The sequence below is a fragment of the Arachis ipaensis genome, chromosome B6 (genome assembly GCF_059453495.1).
Source record: "Arachis ipaensis isolate K30076 ecotype BB chromosome B6, ASM5945349v1, whole genome shotgun sequence".
Classification (NCBI taxonomy): domain Eukaryota; kingdom Viridiplantae; phylum Streptophyta; class Magnoliopsida; order Fabales; family Fabaceae; genus Arachis; species Arachis ipaensis.
Genome location: NC_142441.1, coordinates 15,136,851 through 15,154,300, shown reverse-complemented (window position 1 = coordinate 15,154,300; position 17,450 = coordinate 15,136,851). Strand labels below are relative to the sequence as shown.

Genomic DNA, 17,450 nt, shown 5'->3' with positions numbered 1-17,450 from the left:
CATATGCAAGTGACACCAAACTTATAATGTGACTCAAGATTTAAACAAGAAACATGAAATATTTTTGATTTTTTATGATTTTATGATTTTTTTTGGATTTTTAACTTATATTTTTCGAAAATTATTTAGAAAAAAGAAAAATAAGGATTCAAAATTTTTAATATGAATTCCAGGAATCTTATGCTCTAAAGCTCCAATCAAAGGGTCAGGCATGGCTTAATAGCCAGCCAAGCTTTAGTATGTAACTCAGACATGACACGCCTGACATTCCTTGCATTCAACAGCCAATTGGCTAAGAAAGACAAAGAAGCTCTTCTCTTGAGTATAAGGATTGAGACATGGCTTTACAGCCAGCCAGGCTCCAACATGCTTCATGAAACACTAGAATTCATTCTTAAAAATTCTGAAGCCATAGAATAATTTATTTTTGAAAACATTTTTATTTATTATTATTTTTTTTTTCGAAAACAGATGAGAAAATTTTGAAAATATTTTTGAAAAAATTTTTGAAAAGAAAATAAAAAGAAAATTACCTAATCTGAGTAACAAGATGAACCGTCAGTTGTCCATACACAAACAATCCCCGGCAACGGCGCCAAAAACTTGGTGCACGAAATTGTGTTCACATTAATGTAGTACTCTTTGTTATTGTGTGAGATTAACAATATATAATTGTATTGAATCCTCATTGTGGCTCTATGTGTGGACACAACTCCGTTCAACTAACCAGCAAGTGCACTGGGTCGTCCAAGTAATACCTTACGTGAGTAAGGGTCGAATCCCACGGAGATTGTTGGTATGAAGCAAGCTATGGTCACCTTGTAAATCTCAGTCAGGCGGATATAAAATAATTATGGAGTTTTCGAATAATAAATAAAAGAATAGGGATAGAGGTACTTATGTAGATTCATTGGCAGGGATTTCAGATAAGCGAATGGAGATGCTTTTCGTTCCTCTGAACCTCTGCTTTCCTGCTATGTTCATCCAATCAGTCTTACTCCTTTCCATGACTGGCTGTATGCAAGGGCATCACCGTTGTCAGTGGCTACATCCCATCCTCTCAGTGAATCATATGCTCACGCACCCTGTCACGGCACGGCTATTCATCTGTCGGTTCTCGATCATGCTGGAATAGGATTCACCCTCCTTTTGCGTCTGTCACTAACGCCCAGCACTCGCGAGTTTGAAGCTCGTCACAGTCATTCAATCATTGAATCCTACTCAGAATACCACAGACAAGGTTTAGACCTTCCGGATTCTCTTGAATGCCGCCATCATTCTAGCTTACGCCACGAAGATTCCTGTTAGGAGATCTAAGAGATATTCATTCTAGCTTAATTCATGTAGAACAGAAGTGTTTGTCAGGCACGCGTTCATAGGGGAGATGGTGATGAGCGTCACACATAATCATCACCTTCATCACGTTCTTGAGTGCGAATGGATATCTTAGAAGAGAAATAAGAAGAATTGAATAGAAAACAGTAGTACTTGCATTAATCTTTGAGGAACAGTAGAGCTCCACACCTTAATCTATGGAGTGTAGAAACTCTACCGTTGAAAATACATAAGTGAAAGGTCCAGGCATGGCCGAGATGGCCAGCCCCTCTGATCTAAGAACCAGGCGTCCAAAGATTGTTTACACTGGTCAAAGATGCCTAATACAATAGTAAAAGGTCCTATTTATAATAAACTAGCTACTAGGGTTTACATGAGTAAGTAATTGATGTACAAATCCACTTCCGGGGCCCACTTGGTGTGTGCTTGGGCTTGGGCTTGAGTGTTACACGTGCAGAGGCCATTTGTGGAGTTGAACGCCAGTTCCTGTGCCAGTTTGGGCGTTCAACTCTGGTTTTGGATCCATTTCTGGCGCTGGACGCCAGATTTGGGCAGAAGGCTGGCGTTGAACGCCAGTTTACGTCGTCAATTCTTGGCCAAAGTATGGACTATTATATATTTCTGGAAAGCCCTGGATGTCTACTTTCCAACGCAATTAGAAGCGCGCCATTTCGAGTTCTGTAGCTCCAGAAAATCCACTTTGAGTGCAGGGAGGTCAGAATCCAACAGCATCAGCGGTCCTTTTTCAACCTCTGAATCTGATTTCTGCTCAAGTCCCTCAATTTCAGCCAGAAAATACCTGAAATCACAGAAAAAACACACAAACTCATAGTAAAGTCTAGAAATGTGAATTTAACACAAAATCTATTAAAAACATCCCTAAAAGTAACTAGATCCTACTAAAAACATACTAAAAACAATGTCAAAAAGCGTATAAATTATCCGCTTATCAGATATCTTCATGGAACGGTTGATTTGGGATTGTTTTATCCCTATGGATCCAAGTCACAATTAGTTGGCTATGCAGATGCTGGATACTTGTCTGATCCACATAAAGGGAGATCTCAAATAGGATATCTGTTCACATATGGTGGTAAAACTATATCATGGAGGTCCACAAAACAGACGATAGCAGCAATCTCCTCTAATCATGCTGAAATACTCGCGATACATGAAGCTAGTCGCGAGTGTTTTTGGCTCAGGAGTTTGATCCAATATATTCTGTCATCATATGGACTGATTAATCATAAGATAGCTCCAACTGTCTTGTTTGAAGATAATACAGCATGCATTGCTTAACTTAAAGGCGGATACATCAAAGGTGATAGAACAAAGCATATTTCTCCCAAATTCTTCTTCACACATGACCTTCAAAATCAAGGGACAATTGATGTTCAATAGATCCGATCAAGTGACAATCTGGCAGATTTATTCACAAAGTCACTCCCAAAATCCTCCTTTGAAAGATTGGTACATGAGATTGGGATGCGCTGGTTTTGAGACATTAAATGATGTCGACAAGAGGGGGAGACTGTACTCTTTTTCCCTTAGTCAGGTTTTTTTCCCTTGGGTTTTTCTTGACAAGGTTTTTAACGAGGCAGTCCCCATCACAAAGAATTTTGTACTCTTTTTCCTTCACTAAAGTTTTTTTTCCATTTGGGTTTTTCTTTTGTAAGACTTTAACGAGGCATAATCCTAAATGGTCATCAAAGGAGGAGTGTTACGATAAGAATGAAATGGATGACCATGGGCGGCTCACCTTTTCCATACTGAAGTTCTATGTTACCAAAGTTCTTGCATTTAATAATAGTGGAAAAAGGTAGCCTCCTTGCATGTATAAATAGAGGTTAAACCTCAGTATGTAACACACAGTTACACAACAATAAGAATATTAAATATTCTTCACTCTATCTTTCTTATACTATTCTCTCTCTTATATTCTTTACTACAATCTTATTAAATATATCTATTAATATAGTAATTCTAGTGAACATTACTATTAGAGCTATCTAATTATATTTCCATACTTTATATTTGTTACCTCTTCCTTATTTATTTATTTAGTTATTTTACATCAATTTTAAACCTTTTATGGCCGGTTTTGTGAAAATCATAATCTTGTATAATTAGTTTTTGTACTTTACACTAATAAATGATAATGATAAATAATTAGAGTAACTCACGAATATTCATAACGCTGATAAATCTACTCATGAAAAAATAAAATTGACATTTTACCTATGAAATATGGTTCCGGTAAACAAAACTACACAAACACTAAAAAAAACTACCCATAATTTTTAAATTATCCCACTTAACCTATTTTAAATTTTAATCATAAATTTTTAATTTTCAACTCTCACTAGCCCATTCCACCAACAGACACCACCTCCTCGTCCATTTTCTCTGCCCATTCAGTATCTTCATAGCTATTGACTTGTGCTACGGAAGGTCCTCGCATAGCCACACGCCAGCCTTACCCTACACCACTCCTTTGGTAGTCATTTAGTTCCTTCACTTCTTCTTACACCTCCTCCATGCTGGATATCTTTCTCATATATTCCGTCCTTCCTGCACTTCTCTTGAATTTGAACGTCTTGATGTTTGGAAACAATAATTTATTTTCTTCTTCTTCTTGTTCGACGACGATGGAAGTGCCGAAAAAAGTGGAGAGGCAAGAAAATTAACGAAGGCAACAGAAAAGTAACGACACCAAAAGAGAGAAATGGTAGGAGGAGTGGCAGATATGGGAGAAGAAGAGTAAGAATGAGAGAGAACAAAAGAGATGGTGAGTAAAAGTGTGCACGGAGAGAGTGGAAGAGGACTTAAGATTATTGTTAGGATTATAGAAACAATAATCAAGAATTAGGGATTAAAAATTTTATGAGATGAGGTAGTTATCAGTGATGGTGAGGTGGATAGTCATAATTTTATATTGTTTTTTAATACTTGGGTAGCTTTTTTTATTGAATTAATCTCTACATACAAGTCATTTAACCAAACAAGTCTAACAAGTTATTTACACTCACGCATTTTTACTGCCTGTTCTTCTTCTTTTCTTTCTTCTTCTTCTTCGTCACTCCTTCGTCTTCTTCTTCTTCTCCTTCTTTTTTGTTATTTTTCTCTTTTGTTATCGTCGTCTCCAATACCACCACCTCCTCTACCTCTTCCTCCTTTTTTTTCATTGGACTTTTTTCTCCTCATTCTTTTTTCTCCTTCTTCTCCATCATCTTCATCATCATGATCATTATCGTTACAGTTATCGTCATCTTCTTCTTATACTTAAGGTCGTTATCGTTATCGTCATTATTAATATCGATCGTTATTGTAGAATTTTTGTCATATTGATGACGTTGCCGGATCCAAAATTTTTGCCATAAAAATTTTTCAAGTTTTTTTTTTTTTTACTCTCTTAACAAGAATAAAAACAAAAAATAAGAAACACATAATGCTACAAAATTACTTAGAAAAGGATGAACCTACATTCATTCAATTAAAAAAAAAGAAAGAAAGAAGGAAAAAAAGAAGAAAAAATGCAATATTAAAAAAAATATTTTTGTGTATTTGTAGTGAATTTCGATGTAAAACTAAGACATATATGTGTATTGTTAAAAATTTTCGGTGTATTTGTATTAATAAGTTCTGCATAATTCAAAACACTTCCTATTACTCCTCTTCATCTTCTGCCGTTTCTTCTTCTTTTTCATCATCATCTTTTTTTTATTCATCTTTTCCTTTTTATTTTACCTTCTCAAGTTTCTTCTTATTTTACTCTCTTAACAAGAATAAAAACAAAAAAAAATCAAACAAAGAAGAAAAAAAAATACATAATGATGTAAAATTACTTGGAAGAGGATGAATCTACCTTCATTCAACTAAAAGAAGGAAAGAAATAAGAAAAAAAAAAGAAAAAAAATTCAGCATTAAAGAAAATATTTTTGTGTATTTGTAGCAAATTTTGGTGTAAAACTAAGATATTTCTGTGTATTGTTAAGAATTTTCAGTATATTTGTACTGATAAGTTCTACATAATTCAAAATTCTTCCTCTTCCTCCTCCTCATTTTCTGCTTCTTCGTCTTTTTTTTTATCATCATCATCATAATCTTTTTTTTTCTCTTATTCATCTTTTCCTTCTTATTTTACCTTCTCAGTTCTCAAGTTGCTTCTTGTTTTACTCTCTTAACAAGAATAAAAACAAAAAAATCAAACAAAGAAGAAGACGAAACACATAATGCTACAAAGTTACTTGAAAGAGAATGAACTTATACTCATTCAACTAAAAGAAAGAAATAAATAAAGAAAAAAATGCAACATTAAAAAAATATTTTTGTGCATTTATAGCAAATTTCGATGTAAAATTAAGATATTTATGTGTATTGTTAAGAATTTTCGGTATATTTGTATTAATAAGAAAAAGAACAGTAACAACAACAACAACAATAAAAAAACGACGAAGAGAATGAAACACACTAAAAAGAAGAAGAAAAATGAACACGAAGAAAAATGAGGAGAAACGCAAAGAAGAAGGAGAAGGAGAAGGATGAGTAACGCGGGATACAAATGTTGGAGGAAGAACGACGTGATTTCATGTGCACGTTATGTAAGTGAGTTTTATTGGATTAAGATTAACTTGTATAGACTTATTTGCCAAAAAGACTTATATGTATAGCAGAATTGTTCTTTATTAAAATTTATCTTTCATAAATACAACATCAATTTATTTTTTCATGAATAGATTTGTTAGCATTTTAGACATCCATAATTATAATAAACGATAACAAGTTTTTTATTATCTTTTATTTTTTCATGGATACTCAAATAATTACATGTTTAGATTATCTTTTATTAACAAAACAAAACATGTGTTGATTGTTGCGAAAATATCGATATTAAAATAGTCTATGATAAAAGATGACAAAATTAATGTCTTAATCGAAAGAAATATATTTCTTTTAACAAGTTTTTGTAAGGATTTTTTTTAGCAAACAAATTATAATTCAAATGACATAATTTTTCTATATTCACTTAAAAAATTACGAATTTAAATTTCTCTATCTTTGATTAAAAAAAATTATCATTTTTTAAAATAAAATAATACTTAATTTAATACAAAAATATAAATATTTGACTTCGAATAAGTATAAAAAATTAAATTTTAATTAATATTACTTAACTTTTATTATAATTTTTTTTTAATTTTTATTTTTAAAAAAGATAAATTTAAAATTTAAGATCTAAAATTATAATCTAACATTTAAAATTAAAAAAAAAAATTGACTATAAAAAGAAAGAAAGTCTAGAGGATATAATATGAGTAATCCCACACCATTAATCACTAAAAAAAAAATGAATAATCTTATACTATTAAATATAATATCACACCATTAAAAACACTCTAAATAACTAATTGATAACTATTACAAAATCTGGTGGCACTCTTGGACAAAAATTCTCTAATTTCACATCTGATGGACCAGTTGAGGGAAACAAATAAAATGCCAACCTGTACTCTAACTCGACATTATTTGACATGTCACTGTCGGTTAAGTCAGTTAACCATGAAACATGAATACATGATAGATGGTACATATTACATAACAAGTTGAAAAAGATTGCAATGTGTGTTCGGAGCCCAACCAAAGTGTGATGAACCAAGTGAAGCAAATCCATGGATACACCCTGAGAAATGGCATAGACAACACCAAAGTCATCATTGAGAAGCTTCTTCAAATCCCAAACCTTAGCTATGCACATTCCTTTCTCTGCCACTCACCCGATCCCAAAGCCACCGTCTTTCTCTACAATAGGCTCATCCAAGCCTACTCCATCAATGGAAGCAACACGCGCCGCTGCTTCTCCCTTTATTCCCAAATGCTTCTCCATGGCTTCCAACCAAATGAACACACTTTCAATTTCCTCTTCTCTGCATGCACCTCACTCTCTTCCCCTTTCCTTGCCCAAATGCTCCATACCCATTTCATCAAATCAGGCTTTGAACCTGATGTATTTGCTGCCACAGCTTTGCTTGATATGTATGCTAAACTGGGTTCTTTGAAGATGGCACGCCATGTGTTTGATGAAATGGCTGTGAGAGGGGTACCTTCTTGGAATGCCATGATTGCGGGATATGCGAGGTTTGGGGATATGGAGAGAGCATTAGAGTTGTTCCTGTTGATGCCTTGTAGGAGTGTGGTGTCGTGGACCACCATGATATCCGGTTACTCGCAGAACAAGCTGTACGAGAAGGCTTTGGATTTGTTTCTGACGATGGAAAGGGAGAAAGTCACAAAGCCGAATGAAGTAACATTGGCAAGCATTTTGCCGGCTTGTGCTAATCTTGGGGCATTGGAAATTGGTCAGAGGATTGAAGCTTATGCAAGAGAAAACGGGTATTTCAAGAATTTATATGTGAGTAATGCTGTGTTAGAGATGTATGCGAAATGTGGCAAGATTGATGTTGCTTGGAGGGTGTTTGATGAGATTGGAAGCTTGAGAAACTTGTGCTCTTGGAATTCAATGATCATGGGTTTGGCTGTTCATGGACAATGTTGCAAGGCACTTGAGCTTTATGACCAAATGCTGAGAGAGGGAACCTCACCGGACGATGTTACATTTGTGGGGCTCCTCTTGGCATGCACCCATGATGGCATGGTTGCTAAAGGGAGATATATCTTCAAGTCAATGACAACGGACTTCCACATTGTTCCCAAACTACAACACTATGGCTGCATTGTCGATCTCCTAGGCCGGGCCGGCCAGTTACAAGAAGCTTACAGTGTCATACAAAGCATGCCCATGAAACCAGATTCAGTAATATGGGGAGCTCTCTTGGGAGCTTGCAGCTTCCATGGTAATGTTGAGCTGGCTGAGATTGCAGCCAAATCACTGTTTGCCCTTGAGCCTTGGAATCCTGGAAACTATGTCATTCTTTCCAATATTTATGCTTCGGCTGGTCATTGGGATGGAGTTTCAAAGCTTAGGAAGGCGATGAAGGGCAGCAAAATTACGAAAGTAGCTGGACATAGTTTCATTGAACAGGGAGACCAATTGCATAAGTTCATTGTGGAAGATAGATCACATCCACTAAGCAATGAAATTTTTGCTTTGCTAGATGGAATTTATGAACTGATAAAGCTGAATAGAAGTTCATTTGCATGCGATTTAGATCTTGATTTTAACTAATCTTAATAGCCGAAGCTCCAGTCTAAGGATCCTTGCTCTTTCTGTCAACGAGTTTTGAAGCAATTATTAGGGAGGCATGACATTAATCTTTAATGGAATTCGTTTCTTAGTGTTTTTTCATTTGTCTTAATACAATGTCTCACCATATGATAACATATCGATTGTTAAAATCTCATCTAGTGGGTAACTTAACTGAAGTCAGAAACTATTCTTATATTAAACGTCAATATACTATTTATATTCCATATCTACTGTCATGTGATGAATAAGACAGTATTAAACTATTAATCAGAGTGGTAAGACATTATTTTGGTTACATTGTACGCAAACACGCAGGCATAAGGGCTAAACTTGATACAATCTTTTGTTTTTTTTTTTTTTTTTTTTTTCCTTTAATCCACATAACGAGAAATGAGGAATAATCTTGCTTGAATAGAAACAGAGGAGAAGAGAACAGAGTAAATATTTCTTTCCTTCTTTCTTCTTTTTTTCCCTTTTTTTTTCTTAGTGTTTTTTCATTTGTCTTAATACAATGTCTCACCATATGATAACATATCGATTGTTAAAATCTCATCTAGTGGGTAACTTAACTGAAGTCAGAAACTATTCTTATATTAAACGTCAATATACTATTTATATTCCATATCTACTGTCATGTGATGAATAAGACAGTATTAAACTATTAATCAGAGTGGTAAGACATTATTTTGGTTACATTGTACGCAAACACGCAGGCATAAGGGCTAAACTTGATACAATCTTTTGTTTTTTTTTTTTTTTTTTTTTTTTTTCCTTTAATCCACATAACGAGAAATGAGGAATAATCTTGCTTGAATAGAAACAGAGGAGAAGAGAACAGAGTAAATATTTCTTTCCTTCTTTCTTCTTTTTTTCCCTTTTTTTTTTCATTTTTTTTTCTCTCATCTTGGTACACAGTAGGAAACTACTTCATTTTCTTAGTTTGAACCCTCCCCCCCCCTCCCCCCCCCCTTCCTTATTTTTTCATGGTGCGTGAGTGGAAAGAATACATTTAGAAACATATGAAGAATCTGGCCAGTACCCTGACAAATAATATACAACATTTACATTGAAATCACAAGAAAATCATTCACCTTGGAAGGAAGGAACATTGTGTGAGAACATTAGAAATTTTAAAATCCCTTCAATCAATGGTCAGTAGCAATTAGCTTGTTGCAAGGAAATCACCCACATTTGTCAATTTAAAAGAAATCCTTTACACCACCAATTCACAATAACTTCAAGAGAAAGGTAAGCACCAAAAAAAGCAGCCATTAACCTGCAAAACGGAAAAGATGGTGCAACAAAAATTATTTTTGATATAAATTCCATTCAAATTCAATCCTTTTCAAATTGAACTGTTTCATATTCATACCTTCCTCAGAGAACTCAAATACACCACCAAGCATGCCATCATCATCACCATCTTCCTCTGATTTCTCCCTCACACAGGGACTGCTACATTCCTCATCAGAAACAACCTCTGCTGATTCAGGACAGCCAATTGATGCTTTTGAATAATCCTCTTGAAAAATTTGCCCAAAGTCAGGCGAGTCATGGACTAGCCCATCATGTGTAACGTTCATATTCAAGTTACAATCGTTAAAACTTGAATTCAAACTCTCATTAGCTTTGCCACCTTTTGATGAATTCACTTGTGAGCCACCAGCTGCAATGTCATCCATGTTAACAGTCTTCAGGCTTGGAAGAGGTGATTCCGACACGTATTCCTCTCTATTCTTTACATTAATATCACTTCCAGATGAGTCAATTGATGAAGAAAAATATCCTGACAAGCCTGAGAGGACAGTATAAAAACTAAGTTAAATAACATGGGGGCACTCTAATAGAAGATGCCATATTGAATTGCTTATCATACCAGCATCTGCCTTCAAAGCTGAGCCAGGTATCTTCAACTTTGATTGGGAAAGTACAGCATCGCCAGAAAACTTCTCTTCAGCTCCATGAGAATCAGATGACGAGCTAGAACTTCTTCCCATGACAATACCTCTGCCAAAAGGAAAAAGGCAATCAACTAACCCTCTAAATTGATCTCTCCAAAGACAAGAAGTAAACACCCTCCTCACAAAGTCACGCTTTAGTTCATTTACATAATAGGTATGCAAGGAGCAAACTAGATATTAAAAACAATTATTGCAAGAAAAAATTGACTCCTCTCTACAAATCTACCATGTAAATACTAAAATGGCAATGCGATGAAATAAGTACATCTCATATCTAGAATGGAAAGGATCTGGGTAACTAATTACACAAATGACTTCTCTAACTGATCAAAGAAAGCGAAGATAAGTAACAATTACCTGTCAACCCGATGGAAATGGTCAAAGACAGGCAACAAATCCTTCCGCCTTATTTCAACCTCATCAATAGGAATATTCTCAATTTCAATCTCTCCACTGGTACTAGATTCACGTAAAATCAGCTCCTTGGTCACCAAAGGGCTCATCACAAAGAAAGATACCTAAACATTGAGGGGGCAAGAGCTTAGTTGAAAGAATATGTATTGGGAGACGTAACAAGCAGCAGTATCAGAATAGAAACCACTTAAATACCTCAGACTTCTGCCATATTGGTATCCTCCCAGAGTTTATCTGTACCTCTGCATTTGAAAAGTGACATTGGTCATTGAATTTAATGCAATTATTGTTTCCAACATTATTATCTTCACAATCTGAAGTTCCCAAGATCATTTCTGCAGCTTCAAGACCAAGATTATTCCCTACTATATGCACCTCTTTTTCTGGCCAATCATTTCTTCTACAGGCATCCCACCACTGAACTGGTTCAACTTTAACTCTTAAATTCTCTTCTTCTGTATGTGCAGAAGGAACAGAATCCATTCTTGGAACAGTTCCACTAGGCTCTGGCCCGAGTGATGGAAGTAGTTTATATTGAATTAAATGACCAGACGGGGCATATACCAATAAATACTCCAGAGCATGAATATTAGACAACGTGTTGCCCGTATCACAAGATATGGAACTATGAAAGACTGCAGAAACAGCACCAGAAGGAATGCAGACTTTTCCTGCTGCAGAAGATGTAGCATTACTAACTATATTGAGCCATCCAGCATTATTTTTTATTCTGCTAACCACAGAGAGGACAACAGGAGGTGGAGGTGCTGGGCAAGATTGTTGCTGGTTTACAGTGAAATGTGGAGTGAACCACCATGGCAGTGACAACACTGGAAACAGAATAGGTCCCTCTGTGTCATGATTATGTATCTGAAGAACTGTCTCACCACCAAAAGGGGCAAGAGAAAAAATATGGCAAGTGCCCTTGGAAGAAATAATGGCAACCCACTGACTCATATGGCTAAAACAAATATCTTGTATGACCTGCATAATATACACCATAAAGTAAAACCTTCATGAGTACATACTAAAACCAAGGCCTTAAAGAAATTGTGAAAATAGGAGCATACGGCTGATGTCAAGCCACGGTGGAGCTTGTATAGGTGGACATGAGAATAGCTCAAATCAGTGCTTTGATGACCTGATCCATTCCGTGAAGAGGAGGGCATAATCCGAAATATATTAATATTGTTTCCATGAATCGATGCTGTGACCAAAAGTGTCCCACTTGGGTCAAAACACAAAGCTGATATTGGACTAGTATGGGCCTTAAATTGAGCCACAACAGCTCTAGAAACAAAATCTTTCACAACAACCTGCAATAGATTTGTGATAATAATATCAACAAGAAGCTAGAATAGAATGATTGCTTCAGCTGCCACAACATTAAAAAGAAGGGGTAGGAAAGGGATGATACATCAATAATACTAAGAACTATAACTACCTTAAACAATCTTTCTTCTATGGATAAGCTGCGCGAATAGATGATCTCATGTAAATCGTAATACAGATGCCAATATACTTTAACAGGAAAATATCTAGTCAGCATCATGCTGCATAAGAAAATCAGATTACAACGTGGTATGCTTTCACTAAAATTAGATGACTTACCACACCGGTGGTATCTGTTTCAGGGGTAGGTGGGGTAAACCGACTAGCTTTCCAGATTGAATTTGATGAAACCGGAGAATTGGATCCATCAGGCATAAGATCCTGACAGTATTTAGACAATGTTCTGTACCCCTTGTCACTGAGGTTGATGAGCCCGGCAGCCAAGTGCTTGCTGGATTCCAGGGCATATCGGGCTACCGGGTTTCCATTGCTGGGAGATGTTGATGGGCTGACAGCAGGAGGAGTCACACTTTGAGGACTTAGTCGACTTTTATTTGACAGCAAAGGACTGTTAGAAGCATAAGCCAACCACCGGGGCCCTAAAGCCATGGGACCGTACCCAATATTAACCCCAACCACTCCTTGGCCACCCAACTCAGGTACAGGATGAGTCAGGACACTGAACTTACTCTCAAGCGTAAGTGCGTCAAAACAGTATATCTGCAAGCAGCAATAAAATAGGGGGGGAAATGATGTTTTAATTGTGACAGTAGAAACATCAATAACAGTGTATTACACTACATTCACATCTAGACAACATTAAATCATCTATTAGGTGACATGAGAAACAAATCATCAATACCAGCAACCTCTCTACACATGTGAAAGGAAATAGCAAAACCTATCCAGGATGTAACTAAAATTATCATAAGTTCCATTTACCCAACAAATTCAGGTATTCATGCATAGTGTTAAAAGTAAATCAAATTAAAAAATTGAATCAAAACCTTACTTGCATAGCAAGACCCACAGCCACAACTTTAGGACTACATCTAACCATGTAGACGGTGGAACGAAATCTGAGAGCATGAACATAGGTATGAGACTTAAGCGAGTAAAATCTAACAGCTGTAGCTGAACCAAAAACATTCTCAGCTTGAGGTTCAGCATGATCCCTGACAAATCCATCTCTACTATTTTGCACTGGACCCGGAATCTTTGACTTATCACAAGCAACAACTAAGAGCAAAGGATGTGATGATCTAAATCCTTCAGAACCCTCAGGTTTCTTAGGGACGGGCTGCATTTGTAAAAACGAAACCGGATCATCGTGCTTCGAGACAATCTCCCTGACATTAGTAGCATCTTCCACATCAAGAACTTGAAAGCCATTTGAATAACCAAGTAACAGAACATTCCTAAAAGAAGAGGGACCAAGTTCTAGCTTGTCAAAGCAAGCCCAAAGCACCTACAAAACAAAACAGAGTTGAATCATGATATCTAATATCTTAGCCTTCCGTTCATAAATCACAACTGCACCATGCCATTGCCAGCTGAAAAGCAATCACAAAACTCGAAATAGCAATCAGTAAGAATTTTACTAACTCTCTTTAATTCTCGTAATTACACCTAAATCCTAATCATAATACACAAATCCATGTCATTAAATTGAATGAATGATCAAATTTGGAAAACACAATGCATCGTATCTTACTACTAACTCAATTAACCCACGCCAGTAGAAATTCAAACAAAAAACAGTAGCAAGAAACTGAAAGAAATCAAGAACTAAAAAGAAAACAGGTAATTGATTTGAGTAACACGCACCTGATCCTTCTTGGAATGGGAAGAACGGGAACCGGAAGAAGCGGTCTTAATGCGAGAAGCTATGGACTTGAAAGAAGAAGGGATGAATCCATTGGTGGTGTTGTTGTTGCTCTTCATAATACTGAAAGCTCAAGAAATGGGAATTTTGAACCGGCCACCGGCGAGTCACCGAAAACGGCACTAAGTTAAAAATGATGATACCATTAAAGATTCCGATTTTGATTTGACCAACCCAACACAACACAAGACGGTTTTGCCTCAAATCCTTCTTCGTCTTCCCTTGGCAATTTGGGAAATGTGGGGGAGTCCGGCTCCAAATAAATTTGAAGGAAGGGTAATTTTGACATTTCAGGAGGGGTAAGCGAAGCGTTGAATATATCCGTGGGGACACGTGGGTGTAGTGTGGTAATTTGGATAAGTTAGGGGAGTTGAATGGATTTATGAGTAAGTTTTGGATACCCAAGCAACTTTCTTCAATCACGAAACCACATGCCTTGTGATTCAGAATCAGAATAATCTCATACCAGATGCCGCATCAAACTTAACTTCTATTTCTCTATTAAGTTTAAATCACGGATATTTTATTAATGTGTATCGGATATATTCTGAATATGATATTTATTTTAGATATGTGTTTGTTTTGTTTCATCAGTATTTTAATAAAAAATAAAATAATTTATTCGAATATATTTAAATATATTTAAATACTATCACGATTTATTTGATATGCGTGTTTATTTTGTTCAATAGTGTCTTAATAAAAACAAAATAATTTATTCGAATATATTTAAACACATTTAAATACTATCACATATCAGTGTGTCCAATCTTATTCTTAATATGTATTTTTAAAATAGATTTAAAAATAGTATATATTATTATTTATTAAAATAAAAAAATATTTTAAATATTTTATATAATTAAAATAAGATATTAAAAATAATTAAAAATTAATTTATGTTTTAATATTAATAAAATATCAAAGTATCATTATTATTTTTTAAAAAATACATTATATTTTATATATATGCATGTTCTCGTATCTTACAAGATTTTAAAATTCGTGTGTCGGCGTGTCTCGTGTCGTATCATGCCCCGTATCCATGTCAGCGTCTGTACATCATAAATTTAGATTAATTTACATGAACATAATAATTGAGATGTGAATATATATATATGGATCGAATTTAATTATATTTATGCTGTGATATGATGTCCATAGGCGACTCAACTTTTTTATGGTGGGATGCTCATGTTACCAAGAAAGATTACATTTAATGAAGGTTAAAAATGAAGATTCTATACATGTATAAATAGAAGCGTAATTTGAAGCAATACATACACAATACGAATATAAAACATTCATCTCTATCTTTAGATATATATGCTGCAACATATATAATATTAATATATAAATCATCTTTAGTATAGCGAGATAATAATATTGGTGAACATTAATACTAGAGTTCTCTATTTACATTTCTTTATTTTATATTTATTTCCTCTTCCTTATTTATTTAATTATTTTACAACACGTTATCAGTATGAGACTCTGATCAAAATTTAGGAAGATTCAGGTAATAAATTTTTATTATGTTAAAATCCTCTCATCTTAAATTTAATACTTTTGATATATCTAGAAACAACTACTTATCATGGATATTAAATGTCTAAATTAATCTTGATTCAATGGATCTTGGAAATACCATTAAGGTTGAAAATAATGCATCCCAAAAAAATAAAACCAAAGCCATGATCTTCCTTCGTCGTCATCTTGACGAAGGATTAAAAAATGAATATCTCACACTAAAAGATCCTGCAGATCTGTGGAAGAACCTTGAAGAAAGGTATAATAATCAAAAGATAGTGATACTTCCTCAAACTCGTATGAGTGGACACACTTGCGTCTATAGGATTTTAAATCTATAAATGAATACAATTCAACAATGTTCTGAATTAACTCATGAATAAAATTATGTGGAAAAAAGATAACTGATAATGACATGTTAGAGAAAACTTTCTCGACCTTCCATGCCTTAAATGTGCTCCTGTAGCAGCAGTATCGAGAAAAATAATTTTAAAAATATTCTGAGCTAATTTCTTGCCTTCTTATTGCTGAACATAATAATGAATTGCTTTTAAGAAATTATGAAGCGCACCCAGCTAGCGCCGCTCCATTGCTGAAACAAATGTGGCAAATCATAATCCCTAAATGGCAAGATTTTAGTAACATGAAAAATTATAGAAGAAAGAAAAATTATGTTCACAAGTAGGGCTGGAAGTGAGTGAGCTGAGTCGAGCTAGACAAGCTCAAGCTCGACTCATGAAAATTGAGCTTGACTCACAGCTCACCTCATTAACAATCGAGTCTATTTCTTAAGTTCAAACTTGGCTCACCGAAAGCTCATGAGCTGACTCGAGTTCATGAGCCGACTCGAGCTCATGAGCCGACTCGGTTCACGAGCTGGCTTAAATAATAGAAAAATAATCTATAATTCTATATCAATAAATTATAACTTATATGTATTAAAAAATATTAATTTTATACATTATGTATGTAAACCACGTCAAATTAGCGAATAATTAATCAATAAATTAATTTTTAATAAAAGAAATTAGAAATATGAATTTTATATTAAAATAGGATAGAGCTAATTAAAACAAGAATTTTGACACTAATTTTAAAAAATTTGGTCCAAAATTAGGCCGGACAGACCAAACCGGTCGAACCGAGTCCGAACCGAGCCCGTGGGCCCAACCAACTCATTAAATATGATGAGCTGAAGCTCATCTTCTCCCTTTTAGCATGCAAACATGCTGGGAATATTCAAAAGGGGAAGAACATGTTGTAAGTTCACAAACCCTTGATTTCATTCAAATCCATGTAACTTTTGATTCGGAGCTCCGATCGCCACACCGTTTGCGGCCACGCGTCCATGGCTTTGAGCCCTACAAAGTCTGGTACATTGTAAGGTAAGAAATCCACATTTTCTTCCTCGATTTTCTCAGTTTCATTTTCGAAAATTCATGAGCAAAGATGTTGAAATTGTTAAATTTTGGTGTTTAGGATCAAATTAACTTGGTGGACTTGCCGAGTCTTGTCCTAATTTCCGTTTTAAGGTGAGAATCCTATAACTCTAGTTAATTCTCTAATTTTGTGTGTTGAGTATTAAATTTGAGTATGTATATGTGTGGTAATGTAAAGTTAGGTGTATATATATTAATTAGAGCTTGATTTGTGGACACTTGAGACTTGGTGGAGGTTGGATGACGTTGCCTTGGTGATTTCGGACCTCTTGGGGCTGTGTTCGGTGCATTAGTGGGTTGTCTCGGGTAATACGTGAAAATCGGTCAAGGTATGGTTTAGGTTTTGCGTA

General features: G+C 35.1%; 2 protein-coding genes across 2 annotated transcripts; one reads left to right on the top strand and one right to left on the bottom strand.

Annotated features, from left to right (window-relative positions):
* Nucleotides 1-6,797: 6,797 nt before the first annotated feature.
* On the top strand, nucleotides 6,798-8,635 carry LOC107645867 (Pentatricopeptide repeat (PPR) superfamily protein). The gene has a single exon (XM_016349996.3). It carries the CDS (start codon nucleotides 6,983-6,985, stop codon nucleotides 8,516-8,518), a length of 1,536 nt encoding a protein of 511 aa, XP_016205482.1. The 5' UTR covers nucleotides 6,798-6,982; the 3' UTR covers nucleotides 8,519-8,635.
* An 895-nt stretch (nucleotides 8,636-9,530) lies between these two features.
* Nucleotides 9,531-14,587, bottom strand: LOC107645866 (autophagy-related protein 18h). Its single transcript, XM_016349995.3, has 9 exons — nucleotides 14,074-14,587; nucleotides 13,259-13,714; nucleotides 12,526-12,966; nucleotides 11,985-12,230; nucleotides 11,110-11,898; nucleotides 10,858-11,018; nucleotides 10,416-10,546; nucleotides 9,912-10,334; nucleotides 9,531-9,815 (listed from the first exon to the last, which is right to left on the bottom strand). Exons 1-9 carry the CDS (start codon nucleotides 14,188-14,190, stop codon nucleotides 9,811-9,813), a joined length of 2,769 nt encoding a protein of 922 aa, XP_016205481.1. The 5' UTR covers nucleotides 14,191-14,587; the 3' UTR covers nucleotides 9,531-9,810.
* Nucleotides 14,588-17,450: the final 2,863 nt, after the last annotated feature.